Below are 18,564 nucleotides of genomic sequence, written 5' to 3'. Positions count from 1 at the left end.
GACACAAAGTGAGGCTTTCATCTGCTAAAGGAGACCAGTCGCTCGCTAGAACAATTAATTAATTTTGCATATTCAAATGAGAGTGTTAAAATCTATATGCACAAACCTTCTGCTTTCTTTATTAGGACACAAAGTAACAGTAATTTTCTTGCAATGCAGTGGGCTTAAAGGATCATACAAAAATACAGCTACATTAGGACATAGTGTTATGTCTGGTTAGAGGCTAGGATTAGGGACAAGGTGTCGATTACTTATCATACAATATTTCCCAGCACAAGGGCTCATTTCCAGATCTCTGTATTTGTTTAAGGAATTAGAAACAATGGAAGCAATGAGGATTATTTATTAACAAAATGAAAATCTGCACTGTAATATAATTAGATGTTTCCTTCCAGTAAAGAGGTCATTGGAGAACATGGTAAAAATAGTAAGTAAAAAGAAGTGACCTTCTTCATGACTTTCTTCTCTGCTTTGTCTTTTAGGTCTTCACTGTCCTGCCTCCAGGACTTCCTAGTGCCTTCCTCCTTCGCGGGATCTCCTTACTGCAGCCTTTTTTACGCTTTCCTACTCCACAAGCCGTCAGACTAAACCTAAAAATTCACCTCTTCAGACAAGCAATCTGTCATAGCATTCATAAGACAATTCCTCTATGTAATAAGGTGTATACTGACAGGGAGCCTATAGGCAGTTACAGGAGCCCCTCATGTCCAACCTTTATAGACATTACATATGGGCACATTCTCCTTCACTCTAGATATTACTGTTAAATTTGAAACTTTTGTTGGATCAATCTATTTAGAACTTTATGTTCTCATCCTTTATATGTACCACATTGTACAGCACCACACTAAATAACTAAGTCCAACAGCATCACACTCTGATGTAAGTTGGATGCACGCGTCTTTAAGAATCCTGATTCCCGATTCCAATAATAATAGCCAAAATAAAAGAAGTTTGAGGCAGCACTCTGGATTATGAAGATGAAAAAATTGTGTTTTTTTTTGCAGCGATGTTTCAGTTCTTAAAATGGGGCTTTTTTCAAACAGTGATTCAGTGTATATTTATACATTAGTGATAAATAACAGTATAATTACATACTTAATCTCTTTACAAATATAACATACATGCCTGCAGTTACATAATAACTATTATCGTGTAAATCCATTTATTGTCACACTCCATTTCACTTAAAACTTACGCAAAATGACTAGAAAATATAGTCAAGACATTGACAAGGTTAGAAATAATGCATTTTAGTTGAAATAATAATTTTCTCCTTCAAACTTTGCTTTCGTCAAAGAATGCTCCATTCTAGCAATTACAGCATTGCAGACCTTTGGCATTCTAGCTGTTAATTTGCTGAGGTAATCGGGAGAAATTTCACCCCATGCTTCCAGCAGGCCCTCCCACAAGTTGGATTGGCTTGATGGGCACTTCTTGCGTACCATACGGTCAAGCTGCTCCCACAACAGCTCTATGGGGTTGAGATCTGGTGACTGCGCTGGCCACTCCATTACAGATAGAATACCAGCTGCCTGCTTCTTCCCTAAATAGTTCTTGCATAATTTGGAGGTGTGCTTTGGGTCATTGTCCTTTTGTAGGATGAAATTGGCTCCAATCAAGCGCTGTCCACAGGGTATGGCATGGCGTTGCAAAATGGAGTGATAGCCTTCCTTATTCAAAATCCCTTTTACCTTGTACAAATCTCCCACTTCACCAGCACCAAAGCAACCCCAGACCATCACATTACTTCCACCATGCTTGACAGATGGCGTCAGGCACTCTTCCAGCATCTTTTCAGTTGTTCTGCGTCTCACAAATGTTCTTCTGTGTGATCTAAACGCCTCAAACTTCGATTCGTCTGTCCATAACACTTTTTTCCAATCTTCCTCTCTCCAGTGTCTGTGTGCTTTTGCCCATAATAATCTTTTCCTTTTATTAGCCAGTCTCAGATATGGCTTTTTCTTTGCCACTCTGCCCTGAAGGCCAGCATCCCGGAGTCGCCTCTTCACTGTAGACGTTGACACTGGCGTTTTGCGGGTACTATTTAATGAAATTGCCAGTTGAGGACCTGTGAGGCGTCTATTTCTCAAACTAGAGACTCTAATGTACTTGTCTTGTTGATCAGTTGTGCAGCGGGGCCTCCCACTTCTCTTTCTACTTTGGTTAGAGCCTGTGTGTGCTGTCCTCTGAAGGGAGTAGTACACACGGTTGTAGGAAATCTTCAGTTTCTTGGCAATTTCTCACATGGAATAGCCTTCATTTCTAAGAACAAGAATAGACTGTCGAGTTTCACATGAAAGCTCTCTTTTTCTAGCCATTTTGAGAGTTTAATTGAACCCACAAATGTAATGCTCCAGATTCTCAACTAGCTCAAAGGAAGGTCAGTTTTATAGCTCTTCTAAACAGCAAAACTGTTTACAGCGGTGCTAACATAATTGCACAAGAGTTTTCAAGTGTTTTCTAATCCTCCATTAGCCTTCTAACACAGTTAGCAAACACAATGTACCATTAGAACACTGGAGTGATGGTTGCTGGAAATGGGCCTCTATACACCTATGTAGATATTGCATTAAAAACCAGACGTTTGCAGCTAGAATAGTCATTTAGCACATTAACAATGTATAGTGTATTTCTGATTAATTTAATGTTATCTTCATTGAAAAAAACTGTGCTTTTCTTTCAAAAATAAGGAAATTTATAAGTGACCCTAAACTTTTGAACGGTAGTGTACTTTAGTGATCACAAATGAAACGTATAAGTATATTGTGTAAAAAAATGTTAATAGGTAAACAGGGATCAATGGAGCGCGCCTAGGATCCACCGCTGATCACTGCACTCCCTGTAGTTGCTTCAAACCTTCCATACTTCCACAAAGCCTCACTACGCCTGCGTTCTTTTTTAGTAACGGCACATGCCCATAACTATCATTTCATAGAGTTTCTCATTATCCTTCAGTTTTATTTCTTGATTTCTCATGGAGCTAATGGAAGAATTGCTGTTTGTGGAAATTCACTAGCACTTATTGCACGGTATCTCAAAACTATAGTTGCCATTTAAAGGGGTAGTCTCATGAAGACAACCTCTTATTAAAAAGGAAGCCGCATGTCTGGATTCTCTAACTCCTGGTGATCAGATGTTATCTGTGGTGGAAATGGTGTCTGGACTGACACTTCCAGGGGCACTGCAGGGTAAATGTAGTAGTACATGGCAGCCCTTCAAAAGAATGGCCAACCATGTGATGAATGGGCAGGCTGGGTCATCCAGCGTGAGACCCGCTCTTTGTAAGCAGCTCTCCACATTGGCTCATAAAAGAGGGCCCAAATGTAAGACCTCCCTCTATTACTTCCATATGCCCAATAAGGGCATTTAAAAAGGGGTTTCCTTTATTAGTCGGGACATGATCACTGCAGAAGGAAGTTGAGACTGGCGGGGTATTGGTTAAGTATACCTTTTTTTTTGCACACCATTGTGAGCTGATTTAAAAACAATTTTTATTCTCTGGACAACGCCTTTAAGTAAGTATGAAAATACTGGGTGCGCTATAAATGAACTCATGTGCATATATTAATGGTGTGGGTGAATACATCCTGCAGAAACCAAGGTGTTCCAGAGAACCAAATAAACATGATAAAAATTTGCCTATTACAGACAGTGTAAATCTCAAACTGATGAACCTTTTGTCTCAGCATGTCTTCACCATTCCAGATTTGCTGTTTAGTTGTGTTTTTTAATAAATAGTGTGAATTTTCAACTTCTGCACAATATATGTGTTTAATAGATAATGCTGCCCAGGAGAACAGAAGAATAACGAATTATGTATGTGGTAATGAAGTGAAAGACAGAAGAGAATTCAATTTTACCAGCACAATATATACATATGGTCAAAAGGTAGCCAAGTTAACATGGCTCAACTGAGTAGGAAAGAGTTCAACTAGAATTTGACGCGTTTCGTGAGGAACTGATTGAGGGTATAAGGGCATTTCAGGAAATAAAGAAATTGGACATAGTAAAGCACATTACGTTGCAATTGCTATTTTGGCCTCTTACAGAAAAATGACTATGTCTAAAACTTTGTTATCTTCTCTAAATTACTTGTCATTATGAACCTGTCAAGAGCATGTGTATGATGTGACATTTTCTCTATGTGCAGCAAATTTATATTAAATATGCCCAGGGCTCAAAACCACATTGATAATGCCAAATTATTGTCACTTGTCACCTTCTGGGCCACTGTGGCTTCACACATAGTAGAAGGACACACGCTTTTTTTTTCCAGGCCAGCAAAGGATTGTACACAATTTCTTGACTTCGCGTCCTAAGCTGACACACACGCACAAGATGCAGTGGTTACCCTGGTGACGGGAGACAATGCTAGAGCTGTGACCTATTAAAATAAATATTTAATAAGCAATCATTCAGAGATCAAATGTGTCATGCTCATGGTGCGCACCACACATGGAATTAAACAAGACCTATTTATGTTGTGAAGAGAATTACAGATAACGCAATTACAGATAACAAGATGAGGACACTGTCGGAATCACTTCATAACTTGTAGGACATAGCTGTTTATGAAGAAATTAACACTTACTGAACATGACAGTTTCGCTGTCTAAAATACATGGCTGAATTATATCAAGACTGTCATGAAATACAAAAGTACAAGAATTCTGGGCTAAAAGTAGGCAAAATGCAGGGTCTTTTGCTAATGTCAATTTGCCCCTCAAAAGTATGGCTACAGAAATAGAGTAATAAATTACATTAGTTTCAAAATATTATTAGCCAGACAGATAATAGTTACATACATACCCCTGCTATAAAAAAGTGACTTAACAAAACCAGGTTGAGATTTTATTCTGAGTAATGGTGCTCTACATCCCGACAATGTGTACCGTAATTCCTGCTACTTCGAGAGATTCCTATTGTGTTCTCCTTGACTATGGCTGACGCCTGTGATGGGCCATCTATGCTAAGAGGTGTTCTCAGAAAACGCTCCGTCTACTGGTTGGCACACAGAGGACGTACTTGTAATTTATATGCAGATTCCCAGGTGGGTCGTAACAATGTCTCTTGGGTACAATGACCTAGCACAGGCTTCAGTCATAGCCAAGAAGAGGACAGAGGAAAATCGGAGGCTTTGCCAGTAAAATCTAAATTTGAGGAAATTATTACCTACCTGAACACAGAGGAATATGTTAAAGAGGTTAAAACTAAACTACCACAAATGAGAATTGTAATTAAAAAACTGAAATTTGGGCCAATTAATAAACACCACCCCCTACCCTATAACTCCCCCCCCCCTGCCAACATGCACACACACACACACACACACACACAAACTTCCCTCTGGGAATTTTTTACAGCATTTATACAATTCAGGGACTAAATGAAAACATAAAGTAGCAAGTTGGACAGGATGTGTATAAGGGCTCATGCACACATCATGACCCATTAATTTCTATGGGGCCATGCACACATCCGTTTTTTTGCGCATCCGTCTGCCCAATCTGCAAAAGTCAGAGCAGGTCCTATTCTTGTCCGTTTTTGCAGGTCAGTCTCGCCCATTCTATACAACAGTCTGTTAAAAAAAAACGACGCCACCTGATAACCATCCCTGTGCGGTCCGTGGTTTTACGCCCGTATATAAGGTCACAGATGTGTGCATGAGGCCTAACAAATCAGAGGTTAATGTGTATCTACTATCCTACGAAACCGACACACAAGATTAAACATTCTCATGTATGTTTTGTACAGAATGTACCTCATTAAATCAAGCTCCACAATTCCAAATACCTTAACTCACACTGCTTGACACTTATCCCTTTCTCTTATAATGAAAGACAGATTATAGCTAGAGATTTAATAGAAAATGAGGGATGGTTCACTGAGTCCTTCAATTACTAAGGGCGGGTTCACACATGGCGGAATTGCACTTAAATTCCGCTGCGGACACTCCGCAGCGTTAATCCGCAGCGGAGCCGTTTCTACATTGACTTTCACTTTAATTTAGCAGTGTTCGTTTACACGATGCGTACAATTCCGCTGCGGAGCATAGGCTGCGGAGCGGAATTTGGTGTCCGCAGCATGCTCTGTCTGTTGCGGAGCAGTGGCGGACTCATGGCGGAATTTCTCCATTGACTTCAATGGAGATTCAAAGTTCCGCAATGAAGTCCGCAGCTGTCATGCACATGTCATGTGTGCTGCGGATGCGTCTTGCTTTTTTTACTTGACATTTCTTCATTCTGGCTGGACCTATGTATTTCTAGGTCTACAGCCAGACTGAGGAAGTCAATGGGGCTCCCGTAATGACGGGAGCGTTGCTAGGAGACGTCAGTAAATAGTCACTGTCCAGGGTGCTGAAAGAGTTAAGCGATCGGCAGTAACTGTTTCTGCACCCGGGACAGTGACTACCGATCTCAATATACATGTATCTGTAAAAAAACATATAAGTTCATACTTACCGAGAACTCCCTGTTTCTGTCTCCAGTCCGGCCTCCCAGGATGACGTTTCAGTGTAAGTGACGGCTGCAGCCAATCACAGGCCAAGCACAGGCTGCAGCGGTCACATGGACTGGCGCGTCATCCAGGGAGGTCGGGCTGGATGCCGAAGGAGGGACGCGTCATAAAGACAACGGGCGGTAAGTATGAATTTCTTTTACTTTCACTAGGGAAAGTGCTGTCCCTTCTCTCTATCCTGCACTGATAGGGAGAAGGGAAGCACTTTTCCCGCAGTCCGCAGCAGCTAGTCCGCATCAATTTTCTGCACATTTTGTGCAGATCCGCAGCCGTAATCCGCAACCCGGATTAGGTGCGGCATTGATGCGGACAGTTGCGGAGGAATTCCGCCATGTGTGGTCATGCCCTAAATGTAATACAAAGAACTGTCCAAGGCTTGGCCACTCTGCCAGGTTCTGCGAGCAGGTGCACAGGTAGATAAGCCAATCACAACTGTTTTGGCGAAATAGGGCTCAAGCAGGGGCATATCCTATCACAAGGGGACCGTGCTGTGTGTTCCAGAGATGAGCTAAGTAAATAATTGACTGTGGCAGCACAGAATGAAAACAGGCGCGCAGCTGCTACGGAATACATTTAATTCAATTACAAATAAAATGGATGAAATGGACTAGTCCTACAGACAGGTAGGCAACAGTTAGACCTCGAAAGTGTTATATGTCTAAAGATCAATTACTGAGGACAAAATCCAAAAACAACTGATGAATTTCTTTACACAGTTCCTTTAAGGGACATATGATATTGTATTCTATGTGCTATGGATGGCAAGGCCAGGCAAGCAATCAAATTTGATTAACAATATCACGCAGTTTACGTCATCCTAGATAATAAAGAAAGATTTCAGAGGATGTGAATGTAATATATTTAATAAGTAGGATACTTCAAATGGATATGATATAATTAACTGGCAATCAGCAGAGAGCAACATTAATGATAATATCATTGTATCTGCAATATAGAAAAAGCAGAATTAAATGTAATGTGCATGTGGCCCCAATAACTTTAAAGGGAATGACTCATGTATTTCATTTAGATTTAAGTCTGTAGAAGAAAAATAATGGTCCAGAGATATCATACCTCCCAACTTTCAAGTATGGCAAAGAAGCGGTACGGGTCGTGCAGCAATTTTTTTCCTTTTAAGCCACGCCTCTAACCCCGCACAACCCTTGCCCATACACACCCGGTTCAGCCCACACATTATCATGTTCCTATATTGCCACCCCACAGTATAATGCCTCCATAGGACCCCCACACAGTATAATGCCCCTATAGCTGCCCCACACAGGATAATACCCCATTGTGCCTCCCACACAGTATAATGCCAAATAGTTGCCCCTACACATTATAATGCCCCCATAGCTGCCCCATACAGTATAAAGCCAACTCAGACACCCCCATACAGTATAGTGCTGCTTCTATCTCTCTTTTTTGGATACACGTTTGTGCAGGGAGAGGTCACTCCCTGTTTGAAAGCTGAGCACCAGCCTTAACAGGCAAGGAATCACAGTGCTGCTCCTACCCTTGATTTGTCTATACCCATACAGTATGATGCCCACACAGATGCCCCCATACAGTATACTGCCCACACAAATTCTCCCATACTGTATAATGCCCCCATAGATGCTCTTATACAGTATAATGCCCCTATAACTGCCCCCATACAGATGCCCACACAGATGCCCCTATGCAGTATAATGCCCACAGATACCCCTATAGAGTATAATGCCCACAACTGTCCCATACAGTATAATTCCCCCATAGCTGCCTCCATACAGTATAATGCCCCCATAGCTGCCCCATACAGCATAATGTCCCCATAGCTGCCCCCATACATTATAATGCCCCAATAGCTGTCCCGAGACAGTATAATGCACATAAAGATTCCCCATACAGTATAATGCCCACACAGATGCCCCCATACAGTATAAAGCCCCCATAGCTGCCCCATACAGTATAACGCCCCATAGCTGCTTCCATACAGCATAATGCCCACATAGGTGCCCCATACATTATAATGTCCCCATAGCTGCCCCATACATTATAATGTCCCCATAGCTGCCCCATACAGTATAATGCCCCCGTAGCTGCCCAATACAGTATAATGCCCCCATAGCTGTCCCATACAGTATAACGCCCCATAGCTGCCCCCATACAGTATAATGCCCCCACAGCTGCCCCATACAGTATAATGCCCCCTTAGCTGCCCCATACAGTATAATGCCCCCTTAGCTGCCACCATACAGTATAATGTCTCATTAGCCGCCACCATACAGTATAAGGACAATGATGTTAAGGGCTTTGAGATGCCGGAATCTCCGGCCAGAGCATCGGCAATGCTCTGGCTGGGGACTCCATTACTGGAGGAGCTACTTATGTCACTGTCCATCGTGCTAGTCTGTGACGAGCGGCTCACGGCCGCTTCACAAATTGAATGCTGTAGCCAGGGGTGTTGCTAGGGTCTTAACAGATCAGGAGCACAAGCCCCGAGACATATATTTACCCCCCCCCCCAAAAAAAAAACATTTAAAAATAAATATCAGAGATAGCATATCTATAAGATTTCAGCTCCTATAGCTACACTGCTGGATAGAATTGGATGCATTGTCTCAGCATACAGTATCACACATGATAGGCTTAGATACATGGCCCTAGCAGACAGTAACACACATGATAGGCCTAGATACAGGGCCCCAGCAGACAATAACACACATGATAGGCTTAGGGCTCATTCAGAGGAGCATGAATCTTGTCCGCGTGCTGTGTGTTGAAACAATGCACAGCACACAGACACATTGATTTAAATGGGGCTATTCACACATGTGAGTTTTCACACAGCAAGTGTCCGTTGTGTGAAACTCACTGCATGTCCTATAATGGTGTTTTTCACGCACCTGGCCGCCCATTGAAGTCAATGGGTGCGTGAAAATCGTGGAATCCTATAGACACAGGTACAATTATAGTGCAGGAGGAGGTGGCGCTGGCGCCCCCCTCTAAGTTGCGCCTGGGGCACATGCCCCGTCTGCCCCCCTAGCTACGCCCCTGAAAGTTTTAGACAGTATAAACTTAGATCAGGCAGTCAGAAGATGCACCAAATTTATCACAGTGTTGAATACTGTATGATAATTTGGTGCCTCTAGCAAGTCACTTTTCTTCTCCTTATACCACCTTTGATTTACTTAATTTGTGCCAGTATTTTGTGCCATATCTTTGGCACAGTTTGGTGCAATTTGGCACATTTTAAGCCACGCCTCATTCCTGCTAAGCTTCGCCCATTTTCAGAACAATTTTTTTTATATTTTTTTTATTCTTTATTTAGTTTTAAATATAAAAGGGAGGGAAGGGAGGGGATACAAAGCAAGGGGGGTTGGGATAAAATAACAAAATTCTTACAAAAGTAAAGGGTGAACATAAAATATTTGTCTCTGACGAAGCATTCAAGATTAATAAATGTATACATTGATATATCTGATACAGAAGTATTAAATCAAGAATCATCAACAAGTTTATTCGCTGCTAGATGGTGAGTCCGTGTGAGACAGCTGATAATATCTAGTTATAATAATGAATTAAAAAACTGAGAGTCTTTAAGTTTTGTCCAGTATTCCCAAATTTTGTTATGTGTATTTATGTTTTGATCTATTGACCATTTTGTTTACATTGTCTAGAGGGGTTCTTAACATCTGTTCTAAAATGAAATGCGCAAAAATGCACCAAAATGTACCAACTGGTGCACATTCTTTGACACATTCTAGGCACAGACACATTAGGAAATCTGCCCCAATGTGTTTATTATTTTCTGTAATTTCTTTTATATTTAAAAAAAAAAACTTTACTGCTGGTAGCCATATTACAGATACATAGTGACAGAGGTTGAATAAGACACAGGTCCATCAAGTTTAAACCTTCTTAACAATTGACACGTCCTTCATTGCTAGATTAGTTAGGGTATGTTCACACGTGCACGTCTGTTACGGCCAAAATTACGGGGCTGTTTTCAGGAGAAAACAGCCCCGTCATTTCAGCCGTAACGGCATGTGCAGGCGCTTGAACGCCGCATCCATTACGGACGTAATTGGCGCTGCTTTTCATTGGAGTCAATGAATAACGGCTCCAATTACGTCCCAAGAAGTGACAGGACACTTCTTTGGCGCGGGCGTCTATTTACGCGCCGTCTTTTGACAGCGACGCGTAAATATACGCCTCGTGTGAACAGACAAACGTCAGCCCATTGCTTTCAATGGGCAGATGTTTGTCAACGCATTCAAGCCGTAATTTCGGACGTAATTCCAGGCGTAAAACACCCGAATTACGTCCGTAATTTGGCCGTGTGAACATACCCTTATAATCCTCAATGCCATTTGTCAGTGAATAAACACCCAGGCATTTTTTAAATGCTGACACTGTATCTGCCATTACTACCTCTTCAGGAAGGGCATTCCATAGTTTGACTACTTCAACTGTAAAGAACCCTTTCCTATATTGATGTCTCAAACGTCTTTCTTCCACACACAATGAATGTCCCCTGGTCCTTTGTAGAGCCAAAATCGCCTCCCATCGATTTAAATGGGAGGCGGAGGTGTTTATTTTCCTGAGCAGCTTTCAGCTGCTTGCGTGTAGAGAAAGTGGCATGTCTTTTCTTGCTGCGGATCTGCCTCTGAACTCCCATTGAAATCATTGGGAGGAAGAAGAGGCATTTTTTGCTGAGTTTTTTGCCCACGGTGCTCAATGATCGTGGGTAACAAACGCAGCGAAAACTGCGGCAAGAAGTTCAGGCAGGTCAAAATCTGCTTAAAAATTCCTGAAGGAAGCTACTCCATGTGAACTAGGCCTTACAATATAACATTATTTAGACCGCAGGGTGAATGCGGTAAAAAAAAATAACTTCAGAGAAGGTCACCTTAGCTTCCACCAAAAAGTTGTATGTATCAAAATATAAACCCTCGCACCCTTCCATTGGTGGAAAAATAAAAATGTTTTGAGTCTCAGAATATGGCGACACAAAACACTTTTTTTTAACAAAAAGTTATTTGTTTGTAAAAGTAGTACACCATAAAAACTCTATGAATTTAGTATTCCCATAATGGTATTGAATAAAGAATACAGTTAAATTGTCTTTTCTTCACCGCATGGTGAAAGCCGTAAAAATGAAACCTAAAAAACAATGGAGGAATCACAGTTTTTTCCAATTCCAGCCTGCAAAGGTCTTACCGAATGATACAGCTGCTGTGTATACACGATATAGAGCAGCTGTATCTCAAAAAGTTAAAATTATTTTTTTTAAAAAACGTATTTTAAAGTTTCACCAAACACTGCCATTTTTATTAGAAAAAAAAAAACCACTTTCGAAGGTTTACATGGCTTTAAAAATGATATTGTTCACATTCCATTCTGGTGCTGAGCGATATTCTTTCTTTGACACACTCCTCTCTCCCACGTTGAGCTGTAGCAGGTGCATAGGAAAACCCTGATCTGTATTTCTCGTCTTGACAGTAAAGACTAATATGTGACTCACTTTATGCCCTGTTCAGCTTTCTGGAGATAAGTCTCGGAGATTCAGTGACCCAATTATGAAAGCAACCAGCTTTCAGCAGTGCCGGGCACCACAAACAGTAGAGCATCTCCTGACAGAAGTCTACAGTGAATACTGTTATCTACAGGTGGTAGAGCTGTGGCCACAGTGCTAGGATTAGAAATGTGCCTGTTTAAAAGGAGCTTTTTACAGCAGAATAGTTACAGAGATGAAGGAATGTCAGTGGCAGTCATAATATCTCTACCTTTTCTTTCTTTCTTTCTTTCTTTCTTTCTTTCTTTCTTTCTTTCTTTCTTTCTTTCTTTCTTTCTTTCTTTCTTTCTTTCTTTCTTTCTTTCTTTCTTTCCTTCCTTTTTTTTTTTGCAGGTACTATAATAAATAGCTTTACCTCTGTGTAGGGCTAAAACCCGAACTAATAGTCCTGACGCCTTATGCCGTCCCCCGTTGATGAATGCATTTAGTTACTTTGCAAAAAAAAAAAAGCACAAAAATCAAACAATTGCTGACCTGTAGCGCTTGCACTAAAGCCATTGAATTCTACAATCTCCCAACCCACAGCCTTTATTTTGCAAACTCTATACTCAGAGCTATTTATGTGACCTGCTCACAATGTGACAGCATTTCTTGCCTGCAACCTATACTCCATCTACTTACAATCTCACTGATTCAGTTCCATTATCCTTGTTCCTGCAGGGAAATGTGGTCTAAATGATATACTTATTTCAAATAACTTAAGCTTTATTTGAAGACCCAAGAGATACATTGGGTGGATTAAGTGTGAAATGCAGACAGTGCTACAGCCAAAAATGTTTGGTATGTGTGTGGTAGAAGACTATATTTTTATATAAAGCAGAAACTGTAAGGGAATAAGCTGTATTCAGTAAATCAGAATAGCAAGTATAAATGAATGTGATTATTAACAGTCAGATTCTATTTTATTCCATGAAGCCACTTATAAACAAAATAAAAAATAGGAATAGTAATTAATAATATGCATTCAGGGGCTTTGGTAGCACCACACATCCGGGGTTCTTACCCTGGATTTTTTTTTGCCATGCCTCAGATCTCTGGCGGGCACCACCGTCAAATTTATCCGCGGTTAAGTTATCTATCTGTTCACAGTAGTTATGGGGACATTATGTGTGTGGCACTATTTTTGGGATACTATATCGCCACTATTACTGACTGAGGGCAGTATCTGTTTAGCACAATTATTGTTTGGGGCCCTGTGTGGCACTAATTACCGTCAAGTCGTAACTGTAAGAAGCATTCACGGCGGTTTGGGCCGAATTGAGAAGATAAGGAAAGAGAACAACTACAATCAGAGAAGCTGTTATCTGTGAGTCACTGGATATAATTGTTGTGTATTTTATCTGTGACTGCATCTGATCAGTGGTGTTTTCTCCTACATGTTCTGTAGGGTTAACTTTTTATAAAATGTGATAACCATCCAGGGACAGTATGCAGAAAAGCTAGTGTATTTGGGCCTAGCATGTAAAATTTGTATTTTTTTGCATGGCGGTTACATATGCATTGGGAGTTGTGCCCTTTATTTTTTAAGACTTTAGAAACGCCCTTTGATGTATTCCACTTAACTGCAAGGACCCCTGAGAATATGGCTAATTAAGAAATATGGACATCATAGACGGGGTACCCTGCTCAGGCCAGAGCAGAGAACCACAGCAAAGAGTGGATTCCGCTCTAGCTCCTGCAGATGGAGAAATGTGTGGCTGCCCACAGCTACCCTGGCGATTATAGCTGACTGCCAGGGGTTTCAGTTGCCGGACCCGCAGTGATCAGCTGATCGCTAGCAGGTCCTTATTAAGAGAATGGGTTGTCCAGATGTGACTACCCCTTTAATGTTACCATTTAGTTCATATGAAACCTTCAAACTTGTATTTTTGTACCTATGAACTGGGAGAGAAACCATCAACATTATTCAACTTTACAAGCTTTGATTGTAGGCTGAAAACTTACCCTCTGACAGCATGGAGGAGACGCAGAGAAGGGTAGGCTGTGTGTACATTGATGTGGTGTTTTATAATAAGGTCATTAACCCATTCCACTCGCTCCTCTCCTCCTTTAGCCATGAATGCTGGAATCCACAGGATGCTTTCATTCAAGCTTTTCAGACGCTGCAAAAATTTATCCTTCCATGTGTCATTCACGAGGTCCTCAAATGCACGTTGGACCACAGAAGGATTCATAGTTACTAAATGGGTCATCATACCAACATCTCGTGCATATTCTTCAACTGGTGCCAAATTACATCTAGAAAAAGGAATGGTGGTTTTTAATGATATCAAAATAGTATAGACCTACAGAGTACTAGCTCAGATATAGCAGAGCTAAATATGTCATCTAATGCATTTCGCTCCATGTGTCTCTTGATAACTCCATAAGCAAATGCAATGTAGCAGTTTTATCTGTAGTCCTATGAAAAACTACAAACAATACAAGGCAAGACCCATTTTTGTTTTTAACTTGTTAGTGACCGCCCATAGGTGTTTTTCTGGCAGTCACTAACGGGCTTTATTCTGATGCAGTAGCCTATTTACGGCACTGCATCAGAATCAAGCAGCGCCGCCGGGAAGAATAAGGGTCAGTTCACACAGAGTTTTTTGGCAATGATTTTGATGTGGAAACCGCGTTGGAATCAGTGGCTAAAAATGTCCGAAATTGATCTCATTACTAATCTCGTTTTTTTTTTTCCCGGACGGCTTTTGGCCGTTCGCGGGAAAAAAAAGTGACATTTCCTTTCTTGACGAAGCTTCCACCTTTGATCTCCCATTGAATCAATAGGAGACAGAAAAAACCTGCGGCGCTCATTTCTGAGCGTTTTTCCGCAACATTTTTTGCCTGTGGTCCTTGCATTAGTTTCAATGGCCGCGGGCGAAGAACAATGCAAAAATACGCCGAGGCAGTTCAAAATCTGCCTCAAAAATCCTGAAGGAATTCTGAGGTAGATTTTTTCTGCCTGCAAAAAAACTCTGTGTGAACAGGGCCTAAAAGCTCACTGCTCTCAACTATCAGAGGTAGCTGAGGGCTTGGAGCAGACCTGCTCTAGCCGGTGGGATCGTAATCAGCATCGATCTCACCCGTTTAATCCCTTAGTTGCGGCGGTCAATAGCGACCGCCACATCTACGTAGTTTTAGAGGGAGGGGGCTCTCTCTCTCTCTCACCCCATCGGCAAACCCGCGATGACATTGCGGGTGTGCCGATTATTTTTATGGCAGCCGGGGGCCTAATAAAGGCCCCCAGGTCTGCCTTTAGTGAATGCCTGGTAGGCCATGCCAGAGACGTGGCCTAACAGATGCCTGTCAGTTTTACACTGACAGGCAATAATACACTGCAATACAGAATTATGGCACTGTACTATAAAAGCGATCAAATGATCGCATAGTGAAGTCCCCTAGTGGGACTAAAAAAAGTTAAAAAAAGTTTAATAAAGTTAATAAAGAAATAGAAATCCCAAGTTAAAAAATGAAAAAAACACTTTTTCCCCTTACAAAATGTTTTATTATAAAAAAATATATTTTTTTTTAAGAAGTTACACATATTTGATATCGCTGCATCCGCAACGACCCAACTATAAAACTATTACATTATTTAACCTGCACGGTGAACCCTGTAAAAAAAAATTATAAAAAATAATGCCAGAATTGCTGTTTTCTGTTCATCCTGCCTTAAAAAAAAATGTGATAAAAAGCGATCAAAAAGTCGTATGTACTCCAAAATGGTACCAATAAAAGCTAAGATTTGTCCTTAAAAAAAAAAGCCCTCATACAGCTATGTCAGCAGAAAAATAAAAAAGTTATGGCTCTTAAAATATGGCGACATAAAAACAAATAATTTTGAAAAAATAGTTTTTACTGTTTTAGTGTAAAAGTAGTAAAACATTAAAAAAAACTATATACATTTGGTATCGCCGCAATCATAACGAACGGCTGAATAAAGTTATATCATTTATACCACAGAGTAAGCGGTGTATATTTAAGAAGCAAACAAGAATGCCGAAATGTCTTTTTTTTCCATTACTCACAAAAAAGGTAATAAAAATTAATCAATAAATGATATGTACCCCAAAATGGTGCTATTAGAAAAAACAACTTGTACCGCAAAAAACAAGTCCTCATGAGGCTATGTCGAGGTAAAAATAAAAAGTTAGAGCTCTTTGAATGCGACGATGAAAATTTGCTTGGTCATTAAGATTTAAAATACCTTCAGGTTTAAGGGGTTAAATCTCATCATGCTAAGGATTACTATTTATTTACTTCTACAGTTTATGTTTTTAAACCTACAGTGCTTACAATCTACCATTGATACATTGAAAACATTGACAGACAAGTATGCTGCAATTTGTATAACCATTAAATAAATAAGGCTGGATATCAATAGATAATAACATAGTATATCAGGCTAAAAAAAATACATAAGTCCATCCAGTTTAGTCTATTATCCTGTAATTATTATCCAGAGGAAGGCAAACCCCTCCATGAGGCAAAATCAAATTTTCCTAATTGTAGAGAAAAAATTGCTGCCGGACTCCAAATATGGCAAAAAAAAATTCCTGGATCAACGACCCATCTACCGTATTCTAGTACCCAAAATTTGTAATATTATTACTATCAAGAAAGGCATCCAGGCCACTATTGAACTTTTTTAGTTAATTCACCATGACAACTTCCTCTGGCAGAGAGTTCCATAGTCTCCCTGCTCTTACAGTAAGGAATCCCCTTCTATGTTTATATAGAAACCTTCTTTCCTCTAGACGTAGTGGATGCCTCCTTGTAGTTACAGTCCTGGGTATAATAGATCATGAGAAAGATCTCTGTATTGATCTTAGATATGTTTACTCATAGTTATTATGACACCCCTTAACCGTCTTTTTTCCCAAACTAAATAACCCTAATCTTGATCATCTTTCTGGGTAGTGTAGTTCACCCATTCCATTTATTACTTTCGTTGCCCACCTTTGAAACTGCTCAAGCTCTACTATATCTTTCTTGTGCACTGGTGCCCAGAACTGTACACAATGGGGCAAATTTACTATTTGTGTTGCACCAGAATTCTGGCCTAAGATGCACCTTTTTTTTGGTGCAAATTATTTTAGACAAATTTACCAATGAAATGCGCCAAAAAGAACAGATGATTGCTGTTCGCCCAACAAGGAGTGTGGCTTAGCGGGAAAGGGCATGGATTCAGGTGCGCCAAATTGCGCCAACATTTTGGTGCAAAAAAACTGGACTAAAATAAGTCTCTAAAGGTGCATGAAATTTATCATCTAGCATGAGCCATGGTGATAAATTTGGCACATCTAGTTTAATTCTAAGCTGTCTGAATTTAAGACAGTATTAGTAAATCTGCCCCAATATTCCATGTGCGGTCTGACTAGTGATTTTATAAAGTCATAGAACTATGTTCTCTTCATGTGCATCTACGCCCCTTTTAAGGCATCCAATAATCTTATTTGCATTGGCAGCAGTTGCTAGACACTTTTTGCTACGGTTATGTAAATGTTTGATGGTGTTTTTTTTATTTTTGAATGTTATGTATGTGTTTTGTGACCCTTAAAATTTTTCTAATCTACATTTCTTTAAAATTAGATTTAGCTTTTGTGTTGCAGCTTCTATGTATCCACTATACATAGAAACAGCATAATGACACTGTAAGCTGAATCCATCAGTCAGCTGGACTGATGGCTCGGCTGAGAGCGGTTTCTGTGTGCCTCTGACACATGATACAACCCTAATAACGAGGCTCGGCTATATTGTGTATAGACTGACAGTAGGCCTTGAGAATAGTTTCCACTTGTGACTCCCAAGGCATGGAAGTCTGACACCGCTCAGAATATTTCTTTGGCCTGCCACTATATTTATTTATATTGATACACGATAATTGGTAAAATATTTGATATTCCTGGTAACACAGATATCCTACTGGCCACTGGTTGGTTTACCCTCACACATCACACATCAAATACATGCAAAACCTGGCCATTCTAATGTTCCAACCAAATCTTCTCGGGTTCTTTTTGGCCAGAGTCAAGATTTGCTAGTGACATGTTTCTAATAACTGAGAGACTGTACCTGACACCAAGTAAATATTTTTTCAAGTCTTCTGCACTTCTGTTCAAATGCATCTTATGATGTAATTTTCAATGCCTAAAGCTCCCAGACATAATGACATGTCCAAAGTCACAAGGAGGTGACACAAGGATCAAACCAGGCTCGCCTACTTCATTATTAATAAAATGAGCTGTTCTCTCCTCACATCAATGCAAATAGAGTGTTATTTAAATTCAGATTTCCTTTAATAGGGATCTTTGAAATCACAAAGCTAATGCCTCCAGACTTTGAAGACAGTCTCTCCGTGCTGCAGTGGTTCAATGACTTTGCACTCCGTAGGACTATCAGCTCTATAATCTTCTATTCTGCTCTGTACACCTGTTGAGCTCAAAGATGCCTGAGAGCCTCATATCAGCTGGTGTGAGAGTGGATATTCTATAACTCAGCAT

General features: G+C 40.4%; 1 protein-coding gene across 1 annotated transcript in view; it reads right to left on the bottom strand.

Annotated features, from left to right (window-relative positions):
* Nucleotides 1-18,564, bottom strand: part of ST8SIA2 (ST8 alpha-N-acetyl-neuraminide alpha-2,8-sialyltransferase 2) — a 254,661-nt gene that overhangs the window by 18,014 nt on the left and 218,083 nt on the right. The window contains exon 5 of the mRNA XM_075858218.1: nucleotides 14,024-14,317. Within this exon, the coding sequence (XP_075714333.1) occupies nucleotides 14,024-14,317 (294 nt within the window). The remainder of the gene's footprint in view (nucleotides 1-14,023; nucleotides 14,318-18,564) is intronic.

Source organism: Rhinoderma darwinii, chromosome 3 (genome assembly GCF_050947455.1).
Source record: "Rhinoderma darwinii isolate aRhiDar2 chromosome 3, aRhiDar2.hap1, whole genome shotgun sequence".
Lineage (NCBI taxonomy): Eukaryota > Metazoa > Chordata > Amphibia > Anura > Rhinodermatidae > Rhinoderma > Rhinoderma darwinii.
The sequence above is the reverse complement of the archived record's forward strand: the minus strand, read 5'-3'. Positions and strand labels throughout refer to the sequence as shown.